At 51.8% G+C, this 24830-nt stretch overlaps 1 protein-coding gene across 1 annotated transcript in view; it reads right to left on the bottom strand.

Annotated features, from left to right (window-relative positions):
* The window catches only part of DOC2B (double C2-like domains, beta), a 30203-nt gene that overhangs the window by 4066 nt on the left and 1307 nt on the right, over positions 1-24830 (bottom strand). The window contains exons 3-6 of the mRNA XM_009084426.1: positions 15101-15180; positions 9142-9216; positions 6641-6750; positions 53-179 (exon numbers count right to left, since the gene is read on the bottom strand). Of these exons, the coding sequence (XP_009082674.1) occupies positions 53-179; positions 6641-6750; positions 9142-9216; positions 15101-15180 (392 nt within the window). The remainder of the gene's footprint in view (positions 1-52; positions 180-6640; positions 6751-9141; positions 9217-15100; positions 15181-24830) is intronic.

The raw sequence follows: 24830 nt of genomic DNA, 5'->3' as shown, positions 1-24830 counted from the left end.
ACAGGGAGAAGCTGCTGTGTGGTGGGGATGTGGCTCTGAACCCCCCACTCACCGGCAGCTGCTTCTCTAGGCAGATGCTGAAGTTTTTGGTCTGGTTGGGTTTCAGTTTCTTCAGTGGGATCCGTGTCTCCCCGATGAACTCGTTGTGGCGGAACTTGTCCTCATCACAGACTGAGATCCTGCAACAAACAAAGGGTGAGTAGGGCCACCAGGGGCAGGGGAGATAAAGGTCTCACACTGCAGGTCCCCCCAGTGAGGGGACAACTTCGAGGCCACAGTTCCCCGAGCAAGTGATGGGGCATCTCCCCTGCAGGCAGCTGGAAGGCATCTGTCTACTGCCAGGGCAGTTTACAGTGTGAGTCAGTGTCTAACCCATGGCCTAGCCCAGGTGCTGTTGGAAAAACAACCTTAAACATCCTCATGGTTCTTCCATTAGAACACCAAAGTCATCAGTGATTAAGCAAAAGTGTTCAGAGCTGCCACCTACTCCCCCACCGTGCAGACAACACCATGAGAGGTGTACAGACCCAGCCCAGGGAAAGCAGCACACCTCAGCCAGGTGAAGCTTTCCCAGCCCTGGAAATGCAGCCTGTGTCCAGGGCACTGACAGTGGAGCTGAGCACAGGCTGTTTGCCATGAGAAAGCTATAAATGCCTTTCCCTCAGTTGGCAGCTAATGAGTCATTCTCTGCTGCTTCCCAACCCGCTCCGGGCGTCAGGAGAGATGACAGAAGAGCAAAGTTAGTGCTTGCAGGAAGCCTCTGCTCACAGCTCCTGAAATCCCAGAGAGGAGCCAGGAGGGTGGTGCTGCCTTGAGAGACCAGTTGTTCCCCAGCAGAGCTGTCTGGACCTGGCGAAAGGGAAAACCATCCCGGCCCCCTCCTCCAAAGGGAGCATCCCCCATCCTGCACTCCCACTGGAGCCACAGACTGGCTGGTCTCCCTGCCCATTAAGGAAAGGCATTTCCCTTCCCTTCTCTCCTTTCAAATCCAATTTCCTAGTGTTATCTCGTCCTTTTGCTACAAGAATTTTTTTCCTCTTTCACCCAATCCTGTTGGTGCCCATTTCCCACCAGCAGCACCTCTGCCTCCAGAGATTATGCAGGAAGGGGAGGAAGTAATTAAAGATAAATAGTGCCCTGTAATCCCACCTGAGAGTAACTAATTACACACCACACCTCTGGCCTGCAGTACCTGGATGGGTTATCCTTATCCATGGATGGATGATCTATAGATGCTTTATCTGTGAATGGTTTCTGCATGGATGGTTTGCCCATGGATGGTATGACCACCCTCATCCTCACAAGTGAATAATAAGGCAGCAAGAAATCCATGGGATGGCTCAGTGACACTGCACAAGGACTGTCAGGTTTGGAAAAACATAACACAAGCAGGAAGACAGGGAATGCTGCTCTCCAGAAAACTAGCTGGATGCAGCGTTACTATAGATACCCACGAAAAAACCACCCCACCACAACAGTAAAATCCTCAAAGAGAATCTCAAATGCAGGCACAATATTCCCAGTTTCCCTTCCTCCTCTTGCCTTTCTTTTAAAGAACAAAACCAAAAAAGGAGCAGCAGCAGTGGAGACGATGTGGCATTTGCCAGGCGGTGCAACCCCATGTCCAGCTGGACAAAGCTGGGGATGGAGAGGGAGTGCAGGGATGCAAAGGATGAGCTGGAGAGAAGGGAGAGGAGGAGACAGGAGGGGACATGAGGAATTGCCAGCCCAGGGTTGGTTTGCACACCCAGCAATCACAGAGCAGTGCACTATAGGACACTCAGGGAAGCAGGACTTGGGCTGGTTTTCCTCTCTTTAAAAATGCAAGTAACAACATCTCCTGACAATGTCTAGATACACCCCAAAAGAACAGCAAGATCCTGAACACAATGTCCTGTATGCTGTGAAGCTCAGGAGCACCCAGGATGGGCAGAAGTCCAAGGAAGAAAAAGGCTGGAAAACTTCAGTGGTGGTGGCAGGGAGAGCATTTCCAGTGCTGCACAGGGAGCCCCTCTTAATGCAGAACCCTGTTCTTTAGGAAGTAGTTTTTGGCACATCTGCAAGACCTGGGAACTGCCCCAAGCAACACAATGGATCTGGAGAGACCTTCAGGTCTCTCCCAGCTCTGTTTTCCTTTTGGCATCTCCAGCCACCTCTCAGGTGCCCATCTGCATGTGATGCCCAAAAGGTTTCATGTCAGCCCTGCCAGTGCCCCAGGCTCAGCCCCTAGCTCCAGTCCCTCTGCCTGGCTGCAGTTCATCCCCAGCAGGATGGTATTTTTAGCTGGGCAGGCTGGCAGTGCCCTGGCCCATCAGTGAAGGCAGCGAATGTGAGTCAGCTGAGCAGGCAGCTCTGGCCCTAGCTCTCCCTTTGAAAAAAGACATAATGCAATTACACCAGCTTGAATTTTATTATGAGAAATCAATGTGATGGAATTTTTATGCCTTGGGTAAGAAAATCAGCTCCATGACAAACAGCACGAGACGCCTCTGGCAGCCTCATTCACCTGCCACCCCGAGCCTGTAACTCCACAGCATCACTTCTCCCTCACTAATCCCTCCAGCTCAGCATTTAGTTTGACACCTTTCACTGAGGGGTCCCTGATCTTTTAGTTAAGGGCTGTGAAAACCACCTTGGAAGAAAACTAAGCAGCAAATGAACAATCACTGCTCATTAAACTTATTCTCCCTCCTACTCAGCCCGAGCTCCTGGGTTACAGTCCTGAGTCACTGCACAGCTCCAGCAGCTCTGCTCTGCTGACTCACAGCTTCTGCTTGCACACATGTTCCTCCAGCCTCTTTCCCAGCATGGTAAAGGTAGAATGAGGGTCAACAAGGACCCTTCTCCACAATGCACATTCATGTAATAGGCAGCAGAGCCTGAGGATGCAGCTCTGTGTCTAAGATCCCTTACGGTCCCTATAGCAACTCAGGAGGATCTTGATGAGGAGCAGACACACAAGTGATGATGGTTTGGCTTAAGGACAGGCAACACCTGGCAAGGAGGGAAAATAGCCTGTCTTGGGACTGTCCAGCTCTTCAAAAACCAAAAGGAGGACTCAGTGCTGGGCTCCATCACAAAAAGCCTCAAAGCCTGAGCACAGGCACCACATCAGAAGTGAGATGTAATTATGAGTGAACCTGCAGTTCTGAGCAAACCTCATTCAGGAGTAAAGCAGTTCAAGACCCCAAACCTGGAAGTGTCTGCACTATGCCTATTAGTCCTGCTCAAATACTATTTTCTGAATAGTATATTTAATGAGTCATGATGTTTGTCAAACACATGATTAAACAAAGAATTCCTGGCATTCGTGGGCTAGCTGAGTAGCACATGAATTATGCATCACTTCGCCAATAGATCTGGATATGAATAATTGTATCCAATATCTGGCCAGCTCTGAAATTTATTACCAGTACAATTTATTTATTGCATATTACATGTATTATTTAAATGTAGGCAACTGTGTTCTGCCTATTCCAGTTTTTCCTGCAGCATTTCTCTGCCTCCCCCTGATTCCCACCAGCAGAGATGGTGCCCAAGTTGCTGCAGCATGGTCCTGCTTGGGCCACAGCTGGGAGTAGAGACTGCAGAGTGGCATTTCCCCCTCCAGTACTGCCAAAGAAACTGTCCCCAAGCCTATCCATCCATGCCTTCCAAGCCTGGAGTCTTTCACATGGCTCTGAACTTGCCTTCTTCCAGGATAGTGGGTGGTTTTGCTGCTGTTAAGCCTTGGGCTAGACTCAGGGATATTTAATTCAATGAATGGATGAGACCTTTCGAGATCCTCCCACCTGCTGCACTTGACGAAAATCCCAAGTATCTGGTGATTTTGAGGGGGTTGATTCATTAACAAAATGTTGCCTTGCCAGCACAATTAGCTGGGCTGCCTTCACCTCTCCTTCGCCCTGCTTGGGGAGGTGAACCCCAACAGCTCTCAAGGTCTAGCATAGAAAAATCACTTGACCAGCTCAGATGAGCCCACAGAGGGATGAGGGATGTCAGGGCATGGTGCTGGGGAGCTCAGGCAAGAAGGGATGCATTACCCAGCTCTGTAGGATGTCCCTACTCTGGCTGCTTTTCTGCTTGTCCCCCGAGAGGACTGAGGCACTGGCAGAGTGTCCCATGCCAGTACCACCCACCACCCCATGCTGGACACATCCCACCAAGAGCCTAGGTGGGCAGGGAAGATTTCTGGGTGCTTTTCCAGCTTTTCTGCTGCCTCACACTCTCCAGGCTGCAGAGAGGCGAAGGCTGGCGGCAGCTTTGATCTCTGCCGTTATTTTTACATTAAAGAGACTTTGCAATCATGTTCCCTGCCCCTCCGTGGATCTCAGCACCGAGGAGGCACCCAGGGAATGGTCACCACCAGGAGCAAGGGGAGCATCACTCATGCTCTTTCAAGTACCACCAGCTGCCTCGTCTGATTAACACAGGGAAAACCAGGATCTTCATGGCTTTGAAGTTGGCTTCTCCTGAAGGAGAAGGAGATATTTTGACAAGATGATGGGTGGGTGAAGAGAAGCACCAAAGGCAGGACAATATATGGCTCCTGGTGGCATGGAGAGGCTCGTGGAAGAGAAACAGATCAACCCACACCACAATACTGAAAGATGATCGGTTTGGATTGGATATTAGGAAGAAATTCTTCCCCTGTGAACTGGCACAGGTTGCCCAGAGAAGCTGTGGCTGCTCCATCCTTGAAGTGCTCAAGGATGTGTTGGATGGGGCTTGGAGCAACCTGGTCTATGGGAGGTGTCCCTGCCCATGGCAAGGGGTGGGACAAGGTGAGCTTTAAGGTCCTTCCAACCCAAACAGTTCTGTTATTCCATGATTCTCCAATTCAGGCAGTAGCTAAATGAGGAGGTACAACATCTCCCAAATTTTCTCCCTTCTACTCAGAGAACAGTGTTTGAGAAGAAGCAAATCCAAGGAAGAAATTAAAATAGAAGATGGGTATTTTCCTACCTTCTGTCTGGTTTTCAAGAAGTGGTGGAGAGGATTTTGATCCTTAATTATCACCTAATTCACCAGGGTCAACTACCAGCATGGCAAGTGCAGTCTTTGTGCAGAGTGCTGGAGATCCTGAGAATCTCCATGCAAAGAGGCAGTTCTGATGGGGATGAGCTTTGGAGGGGGCACAAGGAGCCCTGTGGCAGTTTGTGGCCACACTTGGCTCCCTGTGAAGCTCCACAACACCCAGGCAGGACAGAGGATGTGCTGAAGCAGGATTTCTGTGGAGAGAAGGGCCAATCCAGCCCTGCACACATTTCTTCACATCCCCTGGCCACTGAGCATCCCTCACCTCCCTGCTGCCTCAGGAGGGTGTGATCACAGCCCTTGCCCAGGGAGAAGCAGCTCCCAGGGCCCTGGAAAGGTGGGGGTCGAGCCCTTCTGCTCCCTGTCGCCTCCCAGCAAACAACTCAGCCGAACATCTCTCTACAAACCGATTTCCACGCTTGAGGAGGCTGAAAACTTCAAAGCCTGGAGTGAAAAAATACCCACCAATAATAAAATAACGAACTGGAGGCTTTCCAGCCCCATCAGCCTGCAGCACTTTCAGCATGACTAATGTTTTCCAAGTGAAATAATAATCCACGGCGCTAAATTTCCCATCTCTATGCACACTGCAGACAACAGGTGGGCTTTGCCCTGATTCACCCCTGAGCAGGACCTGTTTCAAGGCAGCTTTATGCTCTTGTCATGGGGAAAAATCACTAACTCTCAGGGCACATGCAAATGAGGAGGGTGGGATTCCAGCCACGGAGATGACAAAGCCCTAACTCCTTGGAGTAGGATGCAAAATCCTCCTTTGTTTGACAGAAGATCTTACAGTAAATCCTGCAGTGCAGTCCCAGATCAGCACAAGGATGGAGTGGCTCAAGCTCCGAGTGGAGTGCAGCACTCTCCCCATGCAGGATCCATCTGCAGGCTCCGTGTCACTCCCTGTCCTCATCCAGGTGGGACAGTGGCCAAGACATGGAAATCTTTGCATACACAGAGCAGTGTTTCCTGCAGAGCATCTCTTTAACTTGCCTGGCCCCACCACTCTGCCCTTGCCCACATCCAGCCCCACATGACATCTCCCAGACCTTGGGAGGTGCTGCCAGAGATGCTGAATGCACAGAGACTGAACCAAACCAACAGAAGAGAATAAATATAAATGCTCTTCATTTAGTTCAACACTAATTCACAGATGCCTCAAAAGGGGCCCAGAACTTCCCTAGGGAGATTTTCTCAGCAGGACATGACTACAAAGCCTCAACACATGCCCATGAGAGCTGGGCATGAAGAGGTTAAAGACAAACAACACCACCTCTGCAGGCAGGAGCCAGCCAGTGAGTTATGAAGTTAATGACAAAGCAGGAACATGCTCCTCACTGGTTATTCCAGCCCAGGCTGCCTGTAAATCACACACTGGTCCCTGCAGGGGTGATGGATGTGTGCAGGGCACAAACTATCAGCTTTGATGGGTGATAACTCTGCCCTGCTGTGCCACGAGCAGCACCAGGACCTTCCCATGGGGCTGGGCCATGGGAGAGTCCCCAGGAGCTCCCCTGGGAATCATCACTGGGATGAGGAGGGATGCCTGGCACAGTCCTGAGGGGAGTGCTCAGCACCCTGCTCACCCCCCAGGCCTTACCGCAGGGTCTTGCGGATCATGTCCTCGTCGGTGATGCCGTAGTAGGTGAGAGTCTCATTCCACGTGGGGTTCAGAGTGTTACGCAGCGTTTTGGTTCTCAGCTTGTTTGCCTGGAAAAGCAAAGGAGATGATGGTCAATGGGACTCAGCCCCAGCAGGTCATTTGGGATGGGCAAGGAGTGGGGAGAAAAAGAAGCCCAGTTTGGAGATGAAGGGGCAATGGGTGCCATCACCCTTCTGCCCCAGTGCTGGAACCAAGCCAGACCTTGATGGGGTGGCCCAAATCCACCTCAACTGCAGCAATAACCAGAGACACAGCAATTCACTCATTTGCAAAGAAATCCAACCTGGAAACAGCCAGCAAAATGGGAGCCTTGGCAGAGCACAGAGTGAGGATGGGGATTTCATTTAGGCAGTAGGAGAGAGTGAGAGAAGGGGAAAAAAAAGTCTTTTCAGGTTCATTAAAAAATACCAATTTGCTGTTCTGGCTGTTTCCTTGCATTCCCACTCCCAGCACAGCTCCCAGTCCTGCCTGACTCAAAATAACTTCCTTGATACGCATGTTGTCAGCACCAGCAATTCCTTCCAGTGCTGCAGCTCTGCAGAGCAAGGTTTGTGTCCTCCCTCTGGCATGGATGGGGTATCCTGGCACATTCCCACCCTCCAGTTCAGGGAATATTAATCTCCTTACACCCCTAGACCTCACCTCTGTTGGGACAGGGGGAGAGAGAAGCAAAGGGCTGAGGCTGCAGATGAGGCTTCTCCACCAGCCCCCCCCAGCCTGGCACAGCCTGGCAGAGCAGCAATTTTCCCTCTAATTAGGTGTAGAGTCAGACAGCTCAATCCCTGCCTCAGCTGCTGTTGGGCTTAAGGAACTCTCAGGACATCAATACTTCAAATTTGTCTCTTGGGTCTTTCTGGGAAGCTGCTACATTCCCCACTTTGAGTTCACCAGCCCTGAGCTAAATGTGAGTGGAATGGGAAGCATGGGATGAAGAAAAGAGCTCGTCCTTGCAGTGGGGCAAGTTTGTTGACACATCCTTTCCCCACCAGAAGAACCCCAAACAACAACCTCTTCCAGACAACGAGTTGCAGCCAACAGCTGGAGCTGCTAGTGCAGCAGAGCCCTCGAGGGACCCTGGCACAGCTTCTCACTCCCAATGCTTTGTGCAAAGCAGCAGTTTGCTCTGGCACCCACTGCCTGCTCAGACCCACAGGTACCAGATCCTGGGGCTGGGACTCTGGGGGTCAGGAAGGAAAGTGGGTTTGGCCAAGGTGGTGATGTGATGGGCATCACCCAGCAGCTAATACTGCCCTGGGCAAGGGCCATGAATTACATCAGAGTTGCTGAGCTCTGGGAGTGCCTTTTTCTCTCATTTGGAATGACTCAGGAGTCAGTAACTAGCTCACGTGGAGACCTCTGCATGGGGAATGAATCCAGCCCTGCATCCCACAGGTGTCTGAGAGCCCAAGACAGAAACACCAAAGGGACTCAGGGACTGTCCTGCTGCTGGAATGATCGTACATCCATGATCCCACCCAGCCCTGCTCTCATTTCTCAAATCAGCTTCCAGCAGTTCTGCTTGGGAACATGGAGCAGAGACAGAGGGAGGTGGGGACAAGGAGAGGATCCCCCCCTGGCTGCTCCAGGCATGTGGAGTCTGCAGCTCCTGCACTCCCCTCAGCTCAGAGCTCCCCTCCTGCCTCTCCATAACCTCCAGCAGAAATGCTAATCAATGCATTTGCAAAACATGGAAATGACAGATAATATCGCTGATGAAAGCGCTCCCAGCTCTCCTATTTCCAGCGGAACTTGAAATGTGGTTAAAAACTCCCTCTACCGCCCTGAACATTATGAATTAATTCAACTGAACTGTAACAAGTAAATACACCTCCCCAAAAAAAAGGTCTTTCCTTTCGTGTAGAATAAGAGTGCAATTAATATTCCTAACACATACATTTAGCATTTAAATTCCACATCCCCATCAGTTACACCAAGCTCTCACTACACATCAATATCTTTAATTACTCTTCTCTCCAACAAGTGCTGAACCTAAGGAGATGGAAATATTTCCCTTATGATTTATACTCTGTTTTATTATGATCTGAGGGGTTTTAAATGTAAGAGAAAAAGGCAAAAAAAAAATAAAATAGTCTGGTATGTTTATAGCTTCAGATCATTTCACTTGGTGTTTCCCAGGGGTTCCTGGAGCACAGTGTTCACACCTCTTGCTCCCAACATGAGGAGTCAGGGCTGGCACCCAACTTCCAGCCAGTGGTTTCCCTGAGAGGCATTTTATACCCCTGTAAGGGTGGATTGAGCCCCAGTTCTACCTCCTGCTGTCTCTGAGCATCTCTTACTCAACAGCCAGGCAGGAGGCTCAAGGTCTGGCTGCAGTAGCTCCTGGATGAGGAGCTTCTCCCTGGAGAACCTCCCAGGTCTGATTTCCAAGGAAAAAGCCCAGCCCTAGGAAGGGAAGGAGAAGTGAAAAGACATCTCACCTTACTGGCTCCGGGAAGCAAGTGCAATTTGACATATGGATCAGCCAAACCATTATGGTCCATCGGCTTCAGGCCCTGGAGAGGGAACAGCAAAAAGCAGGAGTCAGGATAAGGGTGGGATGCTGTGCAGGCAGGGTGGGCCCTTCCACAGACGCCTGTTTCCCTGGGATATCACTGGTCTCCATGGAGTAAAACTGCAGGATTGGGGAAGGAGGAGAGCATGGCTGGGGAAGGATCTGCTCAGCATTCCAATGCCCTTGATGGTGCCTGTGGGAAACTTCTCACCTGCACTTGGCATCGGCCACAAAGCATCGCTCCTCTCTTCCAGCAGTCAGCTCTGCCATCCTCATCACAATTAATTTGGGGGCTAAGTAAATTAGCACAGTGATTTCCAAGGTTTGAAATTACAGGTTTTTTTCATTTAATACTTGCTCATGAGCAAACACACACCTCTGCTGTTGTGGTGCTACTTCTAAGTGCTCCCAGAGGGTGTGATAGCACCTACCTACTCCGAGTTATTAAGGCACAGCTGAAGGAAGAACAGCTTCAGGCCAGTGGGAGGCTGGTGCCAGCCAACTGCTGGGGTGTTGGCAGGGAAATCTGGGGGTACCAGAGCACAGACAAAAGCAAACACTCGCTCTGGCCATTCCTTATGAATTTTCTATGAGACCCTCACAGCTCTTAAAGGATGACGTGGATCATGTTTGTTATAGTGATGCTCTGGAGCTGATCCTGCTTTGGGCAGAGGGAAGGGACAAGCTGTGCCTCTGTTCCTCTTCTAAACAACCTGAAAATTCTCCAAAGGTGATGCACAAACCCAGCCCAAAGCCATAGCTGCACAGGCTGCATGGAAACAAATTCCACAAGGCAGAGAAACTGCAACTCAAGAGCATGAAAAATGGAATCTAATTTTTACCAGCCCTAAGTAGAAATGAGAATGGCTTCATTGTGGAAGGCCTTGGATTATTTCCAGCCTGGCTGTGGGATCCCTGCAGGAGTTATGGCTGGGCTGGCTGAAGGCAATCCTCTGCCTGGATCAGAGGAGGATTTCTCTGTAGAGGTACCCATCCAACCCCAGCTCCAGCCCAGCCGTGGAGATCAGGCTGAGTGATGCTAAAGGATTTTCACACCCTTTTTCTGATGAGCAGAGCATTCAGTGCCTGGATAATGAGTGTGTGCAGCTGCCAGGGATCCATCCACCTGGCAGGAAAGCATTTGTATGGACTGCTGGTGGAATGGCTACGTGCAATGGAAATGTAATCATCAAGGCCTGGGTTTGGACAAACCAAAGAGGGAAATGCTGGGGAAATCACTTCCTTACTTCACATGGATGGAATAACTCACCCAGCCTAACCTGAAGCCTCTTGGGGTGCTCCATCCCACCCTCTCCAAGTTGCACAAATTGGTGAAGGGTCCGAGATGCTCCTGACCTTGGGAGTGTCTCTGATTTGGAGCAAGGGTTCTGCTCTGGAGACAAGCATGCTGCCCTGGGGCAAGGCAAGCCAAATGGTGCCCAGCAAAGAGGATTTTGCTTCTGAAGCAGAGCCAAAAGGACAAAAATACCAGCAGGGAATGGAGGCTAAATAGCTCTGCTTTAACTGCAGCCTCTTGGGTGATGTCCCTGGCCCAGCAGATACAGAGGATGGGGGGAAGGTTGGTTGTGGTTCCATGGACAGGCAGACAGCAGGATGGGGCTGGCTGGTCCCAGGGCTCTGGAAGGAATCATCCACACAATCTCAGGGGCACAGACTCTCCCCAGCCTTCCTAGTCAGAGGTGCCCACCTGCCTGGTACTGCACAGCAAAAAAAAAATAATCAGAAACAAGAGAACAGATTCCCATGAAAATGAATGGAGAAAGAGAGGCAGCTCTGTAATTCACCCATCAATTCAGTTCAATTAAATTACCTTCTGAGGAGGCTATTAAAGGCTTTTTTAATAGATGTGCTATGGAAGATAGAGTGACAGGAGCCTGGAAAATGGTTCCTAATGTCACGTCTACCTCCCTCCCATGTCACTTGATATGAGTCTGGCACACAGATGAATGTAACAGGGCTCTGCCCTGCAAAGCTGCTTTCGTGGGAGCTCATCCCTCCCAGCGACCCACAGGGTGACAGCACTATTGCTTCCCCTGTGTTGAGAAACTGCCAGGCTAAACCTGCTCCAAGAGAACCAAGAGGCAGAGAGAGAGCACAGGGCTTATACATGGAGGCAAAGTCTTCCCTCGGATCCAACTAGTCCTGCTGTCAGGACTGATTTATGGTGCTGTGCATACAGCACAGACGACAGAGCTGAGACTGAGTTTCATCTTTTCCCTTCCTCTACCCAGCCCCAAAATCTCTGCTGCAATCCTACAGAGACCTACAGCTCCCTGCATCCCAGCTGCTGCCAGCTGCTCTCCGTGCCAGTGACATTTAGCTAATCAATAGGATTTAATTACAAGTTGGGCTAATCGGGCTGCCGATTAACACCACGCGAGAGGCATAGAGAAATCACACGAGATGGATCCGTTCCATCATTCACCCCACAACGAGTTGCCTGCCCAGTGAGCAGGCAAAACCTGCTCAAAACCCAGCCTGGATACCTCTTCCTGAGCCAAGGCATCCCATTCTGAAATGGGGCAAACTGCACTTCCACCCTGACTGCCCAGAGATTTGGGAATTTGAGACTGCACAGCTTTGAGATGGGAATTTCCCTGCAGTGCTAAATATTTATGACTCAATCCATAAGTAATGCTCAGTGCAGACCTTCAGCACTCGCTTCTCTTGGAAGGGAGAGAGCATCCAAATGCTTGGCAGTGTGGAAACTCCCAGGCATTTTCTGGCCATTGGCACAGGGAGAGCAGCCTAAGGATGCTCCCAGGGGCAGCAACAGCCTGGCATGGCCTGCTTGGAGTCAGGAGCTGCTGCACTGCTGCCACACAGCCCGCTGAGGCTCACTCTGGGCATCTTCATCCCAAAAGGAGGAGACCAACAGAGCTACAGGATAGCACACCCCTCTAGCTCTCCTATAGCAGCTTATCATCTCGCTCCATGGAGCAGGTTGAGCTCTGTTTCCCACACATGACAGTACAGATCAACACAACCCCAGGGGAGAAAACAAGGGCTCATGCAGGGCAGCAGGTGAGAGAAGAGAGCCCTCCTGCCAGCTGGACATATGATTGCTCCTGCAGTCCAGGAACAGGCTCCTGCACCACCCTGATTCATCCTCCTATCGATCTGAGCTGAGCTGCAACATGTCTGAGTTCAGCTGTGCCTGAAGTGTGACCGTCAGGTATGGCAGAGCTGCTGCCAGGACTCAGGGCCATTAGTGAGAGGTGACTGCTGGCAACCTGCCTGCTCCTGCCTGCTCTCCTCTGCTCCTGCCTTCTCCTGCCTGCTCCTGCCTGCTCTCCTCTGCTCCTGCCTTCTCCTGCCTGCTCTTCCCTGCCTGCTCCTGCCAGCACAGGGTCTGGAGAGCAGCATGGTGGCTGCCCCACCTGCCAATACTGTACCCTGATGGCACCTGCTGAAGGCAACATCCAAGCATAGGACTGTCCTAAGAAGTTAAGGCTGGAGGTGGATGCTCCTTAAGAGTGCTGGAATCTTTACTAGCCCTGCAAAGGGAAGACAAGGATGTGGACTAACAGCAGCTCTGCACCTAATCCGTTCATTTCCAGGAGGAACTGGGACCCTCAGTACCCTGGGTAGAGCCTGCAGAGATGCCAGATCCTCACTGCCTTCCAAAATCATCTCCCAGATATCCATCTGTCAGCTGCTCATAATAGGGAAACTAAGGCACCAAGCACCTTGCTCCTGCTGTAACCTGTGACTACCAGCTTCCACATCCATAGCTCCCCCAGGAAAGCAAATCTCCTTTCAATCCCCATTGCAGCTCCATCCAAAACTTGGGATTCAGGTTGACCTGATGGTCTGGAAACACCCAGCATCTCTCAGATCCTCCTGTGAACCTACACCAAGAAACACCTCCAATGTCCCCAGGCACAGCACCAGGGTAAATTCCCACATGGAGTGACTATCCCAGCTGCCTGCTGATGGCTGCACAGCAAAAAATGGGTGGTGGAGCAGGACAGGTTGGATTGCAACTGCTGCTGGTGCCTCCAAGAGCCTGCTCCTCCCTTTCCTGCTCCCCAGGAGCTGATAACAGGACTCACGAGGGACATCAACAGATATAAAAGTGCTGGAGATTAAAATGAATAGAGAAAAGCCACCAAAAAAAAAAAATCTAAAGGGAGACAGAGGGTTGTTTGGGGTTATCAGAGAGAAAGAAAAACATGTCTCACGTGGCTAAAATAGTCCAGGTTTTAACGGCTGCTGGCAGTGACTGAGGCTCCAGGAGCTGTTGGAGCTGGGACATATCCTGAGGGTACTTTCCCTGGAGGCCTGAGACATGGTACCCAGGACACCCAGAGCAAGTCCAAGGGCAGTGCACATCCCAGCACTCCCCCATCACCTCCTCTACAGCACTACTGCTAACATCTACTCAGCCAGCTCTGGCTCCCACCCATGGCAGTGGGGTCCTGGCCCTTACCTTTCTGTAGTCAAGTTTTGGCAGCTTTCCCCAGGCGAGAGATGAAATGAGAGCGAGCAGATGGCAATGTAAATAAAAGAGAAAAATGGGAGAATGAGAGCAGAATGGAAATGAACAGGACTCGAGTGCTGAATGTCAAGGCAGTGAGGAAGGCTCTGCCCACCCCACGGGCAGGGGTGATGCCGTGGTACCCCCAGAGCTGTGGGATGGGGTCAGCCACCACCACTCCCAGTACAGCCAGGTGGGCACAGCAGGGACCAGGCTCTCCTTTGTCAGCCCTGTGTTTGCTCTTGCTGATGTGAGATCTATCACTTGTGGCTCACAGGTCTCTTTCCTCCCCGTCTTCCACCCACTCCAAACCCAAACAGAAATCTCCTCCTTGGCACCACTCCTGAGTGCACCAAGGGAAGCCTGACCCCGAGGCTGCTGGTGAATTCACAGGTGACAGGGAGGGAAGCAAAACCCTCTCCCTGTCTGGGAGCTGTGGGTGCTGCACTTGCTCCCCAGCCAGGAGTAGCTCTAGGTTTGCTAGGGGAGATGCCTCCACACTCACTCCCAAAGCCAAGCTTTGGTGCTAGAGGTTGTATTCCAGACAGGGAGAACTCTGGGTGTGGACGTGCACTCTCAGCACTCAGTGCCAGCACAGCACAGCAAGCACTGGAGTGGGGGCTGTAAACACCCCAGCTGCAGCTGGAGGGGAGAGGAGCACCCTGCACAGGCAAACAGCATGATCTGATCCATTGGGGCTCTGTTCACAACCCATTCTCCTGCCTTCTATAGAGATGCCCCACCCCTTGCCAAGATCTGCAGGGATTTAGGTCTTATCCCCCCAACTCACTACTGCTAGGGCCCAACTGTGTTGACCTATAGCCCTTGCTGCTCTGGTCCTCATGCTGGGTGATGGAGAGAGGAACCTTTCTGTGGGCCCAGAGGCAGAATCAGGACCTCAGTTATCTGTTTCTACTCCGAAATGTGCAAAAAGCCCCTAATTGCTTCCATCACACGGACGGCAAAGGCGCTGAGGCAGAGCACTTTGTGGCCATGATTAGCAGCATTTAAAAGAGCCATTTATAAACTGACAGCCGGGCACAGCATCAAGTAAATAACAACACTGGCATGGGCCCTGCTCTCAAAAGCTTCAAGAGCTGCAACCATCTCCTCACAGGGATGAGGAGCTGTCTCTGTACTGCTGGAAACGCCCTGAAAGGCAGGGATGGAGGGGAAGGAGGTGTTGGGATGGAAGTAGAGCTGGCAAAGGGATTGCTGCAGTCAATTTGTTAGACCCAGGGATGGGGGGACACCACACACTGCTGGATTTGCTTGGCACAGCACCTGGCTGACCTCATGGTTTTGGCCCCATAAGGCAGGACAAAGGTGGCACTTCCAGGCACAGTCAGTCCTTGCTGTTCCCATGCCTGGCACTGAGACATACCTTGGCTTTATTGATGGTGCAGTGGAGAGCATTGTTTTCTTGGTCGTAGAGCAAGCTGAAATCCAGCGTCCCCAACGTGGCTGCGAAGGAGAGAAGATGTCATTAACCTGCAGGGCCCAGCAACCACAGGCTCTTCTCTCTCTAAGCACAAAAGGAGTGGATGAAGATGCTAAAGAAATGGTTGCAGGCGTTATAAAACATAAAGCATCCTCCTGTGAGCCCTGTTATGAAACAGGGCTTCATGCTGGGAGGCTGGTGGCCATCCCCACGTTGGCTGGTGGAGCTGGCACAGCCCTGGGAGAGGAGAGGGATGAAGGGATGCAGCTCTCTCAGCATTGTGGCCAGCACAGAGGCTTTGCTTCTGTGGGTTTTGCTATGGGTCACCCCTATCCAGCAGCAGCCCCACCACAGCCAGCAGCTTCCCATCTCCCAGGAGCTGAAGGCTCTTCTCCAGGAAGATCTGGGCACGACTTGGACACAGCTGAGACCTGCTGTCAGCACATCTTCCCCCTCCAGCATCACTGGCATTCCCAGAACATGTATTTGTATACTGACACCTTCAAACAAATGAGGCACCAATGGGATCCCTTCCCAGCTCCAATCTGGCTGCAAACTGTAAATTAAACCCAGTGAGGATGGAAATACTTTTATGGTTAAACTGAAAAACACCAACAGCTTTTAATCAGCGCAGTGTTCCGTTAAGGCATCCGCAACCCGGGAATGGAAGCGATGGGGCATCTCCTGGGATGGGACACTGGGACAGGGCAGGAGACCAGAACAAAACCAGAAGAGCCTCAGCAGCAAAAGTACATTTGATTTGAGAAATTCTTTCCCTTTGGATGATCTGAGCAAGTCATGCTAATCCAAAGCAGAGGAAAAGCCTTAAAAAGACAAGCTTTCCAAAAACAAGGCTTAACCCTCTCCAAGGCTCCCAGACACAATTTGCACACCAAAGCCTGGACATGGAGCAGCATCTCCTCTGGCTCAGCTTTGCCTGCCACCAGTCTTGAACTTCCAGGGCTGCTCTGAACCCAGCAATCCTCACTTTTCCATGCCCACCTTCCCAAAAGGGGTCTGCCCTGCCACCACACAGCATCCCACCATCGTTTCCAAGGTAACTGCACCTTCCTGCTGTGTTCAGAGCATGAAAAAAACATTCAAAATATAAACCAGAACGGTTTTGCTTAATATCAAAGCAGTGTTTGCTGCCCGGGGGGGAAGTTGGACAAACTTTATGGAAGAAAATAAGGTGCTATTTTTTCCCCTGTGTTGACAGCAGCAAGGCTCCCAAGGAGGTGGTGGATATTCAGGGGGTTGAAACCTTCCTGCTGTAATTTCACAGTGATCTCCCAGCCTAAAGGCAAATGAGCTATAGGTTTGCCTGCTAGCAGAAAAAAAAATAAATCATTGCTCCAGAGCAAATATCTTGAGTTCAAAGCAGAGTAAATATCCAGAGAGATTTCTGCCAGAATAACATACCCAGCTTGCTCTGGAGCAATTTCATGGCATGTTAGCTGTTGGGTTGGGTAAGCCACAAATCAGTGGGGTTTTACCTGCCATGGGAAGAGGGAAGTGATGATACAGGGTGAGGCCAAACCTGCAGCATCTGTGCATTCTCTCTGGGTTTGACCCAAAGAGGCATTTCCAGAGCAAATCCCAGCTAAAGTGGCTCCACAAGGAAGGCAGAGCAGTGCCCCTGTGTGCACTCAGCATTGGGGAGCTCACAGGTGGCAGTGGGTGAAGTGTGAGACTCCACGGCACACAAGTGAAAGCCAAGTCAGCAAAACTCCACAAAACACACATTTTTTCACTCAAGAGCGGAAGATGAAGCCTCCGTTTTCGGAGCCTCATCATTTCCACCTGCCCTTTAATCAGCGTTTCCTGCCAGCCCCACGGCTCTGCCCTCCCGAGTTCAAGCTGTTATTTTATTTTTATCACAGAAGGGGGCCCGAGGCTCAGCCTGCTGCATTTGGCAATTTATAAAACAAATTAAAAGCTTGGCATGAAAACAGATTTCGGCCAGGAAACACTGACAAAGCCCCAGCCTGCCCCAGGGGCGAGGGCAGCGGGGAGCAAGATGGGCAAAGCCTAAAATCACTGTAACACAGCAGCAGGGGATTGTTTGGCAGGTGGGGACTCAGGTCCTGCTCTCAGCACTGGCAGTCCAAGAGCAAACCTTGAGCAGTTCCCATTCCTGTCAGGTCAGCCAGGAGGTGGGAGGGCACAGACAGGGGCACACCACTGTCCCCAGTCCTGCCAGCCTCCAGCCCTGGCTCTCCTCCAGTCCTGGAGGGATTTACCTCTACGCAGAGTATTTTTTTTGTTGATGGTGTGTCTTGATCCCGAAGGAAGAGTCTGCTCTTGGCAGAGGGATGTGGAAACATCAGCAGAACATGTGCTGATTGCTTCAAACGTGGCTGTATGGAGATGACAAAAGGGATCAGGCAAACCTGGGGTTTGGCAGCCAAAGTGCTGCTGTGGAGCCAAAGGTGAGCACTGCCACCAGAGGCAGGACCCAGCAGATGTCCAGGACATATTGGCTACATTAAGGACATGGTCACAGCCTCACAGCCTCTGTTACCTCCTAGGGATTTGTGTCTGGATGTTGGATCCAGCACAGCAGTGAAGGCAGAGACAAGGCACTGCTGGACACCTCCAGTGGGACCAGGGGTGGGAGCCCATCCTGCACCCCACAACAGCTCTATGTGACCCTCCCCAGCTCCAGCAGAGCTGGAGAGCCATCCCTGTGCTCCCAGAGCAGGAAACACAGGCCAGGAAAGCCAACACCACTATGCCAACACAGGATTTATCACTCCTACCCCTCCTGCAAACCATCAGCATCACATTCAGCCCTGGGTGCAGGAGCACTGTGTCTCCAGCCAGCAGGATTGGACCCAAAACCTCTGCAACACTGAATCCCCCTCCTTTGATTGCTCTCTCACTCCTTCCCACACAAGATGCAACTCGATTGTGCTCTTAATTAGGGGAGCAAGTGCCTAAAAAAGAAAAGGGCAGCAATTAGACTCGAAGCGCTGTTACCAGGATTATTTAACTCGCCTGGGCTATTCTGAACACTGCCCTCTAATCACACAGGCTGCAAACAAAAAATATAAATAAATGTCTTTGTCAGGCATTACAAAGGCAGCTTGGCACTCTGCAGACAGAAGGCAGGATGTATCATTATTATTACAATTATTCTGCTCCAATGATAAAATAACCATTAGGAAAGCTGAACTCATTAGCAGGTTCTGACCCTTTTTTTCCTCCCTGTGAATTGGGAGAGATTGATGGGAAGGTGCTGGCCAGGGCCTGGCATTTCACACAGGCTCTAAAAAAGAAAAATAAATCTGACTTGCATGGGAACGTGGCCTCTTCTCCCACTGACCTTTGGGCATTTTGATTAATTCAGTGGGCCACAAAATAATTAGAGGCCTGCACAACCAGCAGCTGTGTCTGTGGGCTCAGCCCTGGGGCACGGCGAGCGCGGCCGGAGCGGCACCACCACCACCCTGGCACAAATTGTTTATTGCTGACATTTCCCATCAGGGCGAGGGGAGCCTGAAGGAGCTTCTATTTATACCTGCAGGATGAAAGGCAAAACACAGTGATAAATCTGTGCTCTGCTCCCTTTCCCAGCCCCTGTCCTTGCGGGCACTGTGCCCACGCTCGGAGGCAGATCCACCTCCTCTATAGCCTAGAGAAGAGTTTCTCAGCCCAAGAGATGCTCGAGACACCAAGAGGTGTCAGAAGAGGTGATGAGACACCAAGACTCACAGAACAGACCTATGAGCTTCAGCAAAGCTGAAGTGATGATGGAGGATGCTCCTTACCTTCCCAAGTCAGGGAAGCTTTCCTGGTGTGCCTGCCATTAGAAAGCCCTACAAAGCTCTAGACTAGGAGAAATTGAGGTGTGCACACAAAAAAACCCACTATAGAACTAATTAAAAAGAAGTCCAAAAGCCTTAAGTCCCTCTGCTTATCAGCATTGCTGCTCCCAAGATAATCTGCTCATGGATTTTGTGCCAGGGAGATCAGAGTGGAGCAGTAAAAAGACTGCTGGGGATTGTCTGGATTAGCTCTCCCTTACAGAAAGCACAGGTTCAGTAACCTTCAGACTGGGTATTTTTTAATGCACTATAAAAGATAGGTCCCTATTCTTCCATTGCTTTAATTTTCCCCCGCAATGGAGATAATTTTAAAGGTCCTGAAAGGTAGCAAGTAATTCTGTGCACTTACAGCCCCATATAAAATGTTGGTAAATGACTCCTCAGGAGGAAGAGAAATTATCTCCTGCCATTTCCAAGCAGGGCTGCTGAAGGTAGGTGGCTGTGTATTTGGTGGCTGTGTGTGTTCCTGCCTCCCTGGGTATGACCAGGTCCAGCAGCACACGATGGGGCAGTGACTGCTGGAGCAGCTCAAGGACTGACTCCCTGAGACCCTAAAAACCTCCAGGGTTACCCCTGAAAAACAGCACTGTCCATCCCTGCAGCTGGGGCCGAGCTGTGCCAACAATCCCAGCACTCCCAGTCCATGCACAGACCTGCTTGGGATGCTGCTTGCAGCTCATGTGCCTCTGTGGAGTCAGGGATGGATCCCTCAAGGTGCTGAGCTGAGGTGCTGCAGTTCTGATGGCTGCAAACCTCCAGGTCTGATGGCAACACTGACATCTGGCATGAACCCACAGCCACAGCATCACTGCAGGTTCAGCATCCGCTGGGAAAGGTGGTGAAGGCAGGTGGAAATGGGACACTTCTGTAAATTGGCATTACTGTGAGCTATTCCATGAAAATGCACCCTGTGGAAGGGTTGGGGACATGTCCCAGGGGCAGCTCAGCATGCTGGGACATGGATATTCCCATCAGCACTTGGACCACGTGATACCAGCTGGCAGCATCACAGGACGATGATCTATTCCTGCAGGCAAGGCAGGACATCCCTAGTGCTACACAAAAACCCAGCAGAGATCTGATCTAGCACACAGGCAGACCTTCCTTCCTTGGGAGATCCACAGATGTGGCTGAATTCAACAGGACCAGGACTGAGTAACAAGCACAACTTTTCTTTCCAGTAACTGCTCCCTGCCTGGCCATGGGTTTGCTTTTTGGAGACACAGTGCCAGCTCCTGGTAAGGTCTGGAGCAGGGAGCTGCTTCTTCATGGGTTTGGTTGATGGATGCTCATCAGCCCTTCTGTCTTCTCCAGGAGGAGTGTTCAGAGGAACACTTATCTGCTCAGAACAGTTCAGAGATGCAATTATGTTTTACAGCACTAAATGGTCCCTGATGTCAGCAGCAATTAGACTTTCAGCAATTTCAATTTAGAGATGGCCTTCAAATCTCTCCCTCTCTCTTCCTTTAATGAAATACAGTAGTGCAATTAGCAACCCCCCCCCAAAATTGCCTTCAGTGTTAAATACAAAGATGAAAGATCTGGGGAACCCCTTGGGATTGAGCCTGTTGGGGCAAGGGGTACCCGTTCCCTCTTCAGCTAGGCACACTCTCTCCTCCAGCACACCAGGACCAGAAAGGTGAAGGGCTGGGCAAGCTGGTGGGGAGGGGGGACCCAGGCAGCACGAGGGCCCCTCGTTAACCAGCAGATGTGTGGCTCCTTCATTAGCAGAGATGCTGGAGGCCACGGCCCATATGCTGCCTCCATCTCTGCTGGACGAGAGATGCCCAGACAGACCCTGCTCACCCTCGTGTGCTGCTCTCACCGAGTGCATCTTCAGCACTTCAGGGTGTCCCTGGCCATGGTCACTCCCTGGGAATAACCATCACTCCACGTGTCCCTTTGGAGAACCATATGGATACCCCATATCCCTCCTGGGAGGGCTACAAGCTCCCTGATGCCCTCAGACCTCAGGGTTGTGGTCTGGTTGGCAAAGGCTCTGCCAAAAATCAGCACTGGTTTGTTTAGTTTCCTGAGTGAAAAAAAAAAACCAAAAAAAAAATACTTCTTTTGGCCTTATCTGGATTGAAAAGACGATTCAAAGCTTATAAATAGCAGTGGCAGCATATGCTAAGGAGCTGCGTTTCAGATGTAAATATCCTCCTCATTCCAACGCACATTTCCCCTCACTGTCTCCTCTACCTCCCCCTGTCTGGCCAAAAGCACTGCCAGGTGACTTGCAAACCCTGCACCCCTTAAGACCTTCGTTCTTCTTTACATCTTTAAGCTGCCAGTAATTAATATCTGCATGACGGCTTTGCCTGCCTAATTATCTTCTTTGCTCAAAATAAGAGTCTTCCTAAATAACTTCTGTGGCTCTGCTTGCAGCAGTCGTCACGAGCCGCCGTGCACCAGGACTGGCCTCTCAGCTGCACTTTGGAGAAGTGTTTTCATGAGGCTGCAGCTCTGGAGCTCACGAGTTTGCTCCTCTGTGAATAAAACAGGGCATGCTATGGAATTGGCTGAGTTTGTGCATCTATGAACAGCCCTGGAGTGTTGGCATGAACAGTATGGGGCAGCTCTTCCAGAGACACCAGCTCCCACTGCAAGTCCCTTCTCTTGGGAAAACTCAGAGCCAAACACATATGGAGGAGGGAGGAAATTCCAGCACTGGCCACAGCCTCTTTCCAAAGCCAAACAGCAGCTCAAGGGAATGGGGCATTTCTCCAAGGGCTGGAAACTTGATTGCCTGTTACAGAAGGATGGATGCTCCTTCCAGTGCTGTCCCCTACAACAGAAACCCCAGCAGCACTCCCTCAAATAGATCTTGTCTCTACCTCTGTGCTGCCGGTGCAGAGATTTCAGAGACACTGGCCACAGCCTCTTTCCAAAGCCAAACAGCAGCTCAAGGGAATGGGGCATTTCTCCAAGGGCTGGAAACTTGATTGCCTGTTACAGAAGGATGGATGCTCCTTCCAGTGCTGTCCCCTACAACAGAAACCCCAGCAGCACTCCCTCAAATAGATCTTGTCTCTACCTCTGTGCTGCCGGTGCAGAGATTTCAGAGACCTTTAAAAATCCGTACAAATTCTTGGTGCCACGGAGGGAAAAGGGCAGGCAGTCAAGGGGCAGGGATTTGGGGAGCTGGGAGGAGAGAGGCAGCTCCTTGCAGGTGGCACATTGCCATCTAGCTGGCGTTTGCTTATTTTCCTTGCAAACCAAGTTTCCCTGGAAGTGTGCAGCTCGACTGGGTGGGAAGCATCCCTGGGGGCTGGGGACCCCAGGAGCCAGGGCATTGCTGCTGCCACTGGGCACTAGCCAGAAGAACCAAAGACAAACTGACAACCAGGTGTCCTGAGGTAACAGGAGCAAATCCCTCCCTTCCCAGTCCCAAATCCCAGCTGATCCTCTCAGCTCACAGCAGATGCTAGCACTGGTCCAAACAGCATCAAACCATCCTGCACCAAATACACATTTCCCACCTGCCTCATTCCACCTACTTAGCAGCTCCATTAGGGATAAACTCACTGCAGGAAAAGTCTTGCTCTGTACAGCTTGGGCTCTGATCCCACAGCATCCCTGGACAGAGGATGGAGGAGGCACAGGGCAGTGAGGAGTCCCTCTCCAAGGGTCTCCCAAGGGCCCTGGGATAGCAGCGGGTGCCTCCCACAATCCTGCAAATCCTCACAGCAGCACTGCTGGCAGTTCTGATGGGAAGAGCTGGCTCCATGCAATTCCCAACGATCCCAGAGCCAGCTCAGATGTCTCCACTCATTATCTGCTGTGTTAGCTCCCAGGCCCTGCCACTCGCTGCATTCAACAGGCTGGTTGTGTCCAGAACCATCAACCTGAGCCTCTGCATGAGCCCCCCATGGCTGGTCCTACATATTCTCCCACCCTGGCCAGATCCCTGCCCATCTCTGGAGGAATTCCACCTGCCTCCTGCAGCCCAGAGATTCTTGGTTTTCCAAAGCATCAAACCTATGCATGCACACGCACCCCTGACATCCATCCCTGCTCCTTGTACATGTCAAAATGCTGGGTCAGGCCCCCCTACTTGGATGGGAACATACACTGATGCTTCTCCCAAGGCTGCCCTATCCCAGGGAGAAGCTGCCTGAAGGAAGGCAGTTCCCACTGGCTCCACAGACAGTCTGAGGATTGCTGGTGGGATCTGGAGCATGACTTTGCAAAGGATTAAGGAACACAGTGCAGGGAACCAGCCCAGGAGAGCCAGTTAGGACCTACCCAGCCCACTCCTCACAGTCCTGTTGGGGTTCCAGAGGTTGGGCAGGGATGGTAGGGTTGGCAGCCCTGGTCCAGCCCCTGCTGATGCCACCCTACACTGCGGTGGTGATGGAGCAACGTGGCTCCAGCAACCATCCTGGCTGGTGCTGCTAGAAACCCAGAAACCCCAGGCTGAAGCAGTAAGTCCAGGCAGGAACAACTGTGGGGAAAACCAGCTAAATGCTGCATTTCTCCAGGCAGGGGCAGCTTCTCCTCCCACCTGGCCAGGCAGCAGCAATGCTCTGGCGTTGGAGAAGGGAAACCCACAGGCAGGTGGGACAAACAGGGTAAGAGCCATCCTCTCCTCCTGGTGGATCCTGCCATGGCAAAATCCCTCTCCCTGCACCCCTCCATGGGCTAGGAGCATCTCTGGGAAGCCAGGCAAGATGTACTCCTGCCCAGCAAGACCTTGATTTGTGGGTGCTGCACCCAGACTCTGACACCACCACCCCTGGAGATGGTTCAACAACCTGAACCCCATGCATCACCCAAGGGGACTGACACCACCCAAACCCCAGTGCTCTGCTGAGGTACAGGCAGAGACAGGTTCTCCAGGGGAAATTTAGTGCAGGTGACTAATTCAGAAGCCCTGAATCACCCTCCAGGGATGTGGGAGAGCTGAAAGACATTCCTCAGTGTAGCTGATGGCTCGAGTCAGGCTGCACAAATGCCCTCCCAGCTCCCTGCCTGGGAAATGGGACCAGGGAACCCTTGTCTGGCTTTATCACTTGGCTGCTAAACATGGGGGAGTGACAGTCTCATCCTGCACACTTCTGCTAACCAGTGTCCTGAGGGTGGCTGGGGGCACCCTGTGCTGTCCCCAGAGCTGTGACACCAGCAGTTCCAACTCCCCGCTCTGCTCCTGGCACTGCTGTGCCTTTGCCAGCTAAAACCTCACCACATCTGGCAAAACAGCCTCAGCAGTTTGCCTGACACCTGTTACACTGCAAGAAACACTCTTCCTAACACCAGCCAGGGTGAGAGAAACACCCGCTGGCCCCGGCGTGGAGCCAAACTGCTCCCAGCATCCAACATCGCCGGAGGATAAATGCAGAATACAGAGCCCTGGGCAATTTCCATTCGAGTCACCCAGAGAAACCCCTTCACCCCCGGGCCCTGAGTGCTTTGGCTCCCACACCCCACCCTGCTTCTGCAGCCCAGTTGCTCCCATCGTTATTGCCAGGATGAGCAAAGATGAGCTAATAATTAGAGCAGCAAATAACCCAAATCCGGTGAAAGTCCCTGTTAACTGCACGGCTGGGACAAACGTGGCTTAGCAGAGATGTTCTCCCCGGGAGTGCAGCGGCTCTCACCTCCTCCAAAGAGACTGTGACCCTGACACTGGGGTGGGGAGAGAGGGAGTGTGAGTTTGGAGCTGGTACCCAGCTCTCAGCCTCTCTCCCCGGGCTGCAGCTGGTGGTCAGCGGGCAGAGAGGGGCGTGGGGATGGCTGTGCCACCCTGCAGCAGCACAGTGCCCTCCTTGGGCTCTCACTCCAGGCTCTGGCATGGGTGGCAGCAGCCCAGCCCCGGGCCCAGCAGAGATGCCGAGCAGGGC

Source organism: Acanthisitta chloris, unplaced genomic scaffold (genome assembly GCF_000695815.1).
Source record: "Acanthisitta chloris isolate BGI_N310 unplaced genomic scaffold, ASM69581v1 scaffold17091, whole genome shotgun sequence".
Taxonomy (NCBI): Eukaryota; Metazoa; Chordata; class Aves; order Passeriformes; family Acanthisittidae; genus Acanthisitta; species Acanthisitta chloris.
Note: the sequence above shows the minus strand (reverse complement) of the source record. Positions and strands in the feature narration are given on the sequence as shown.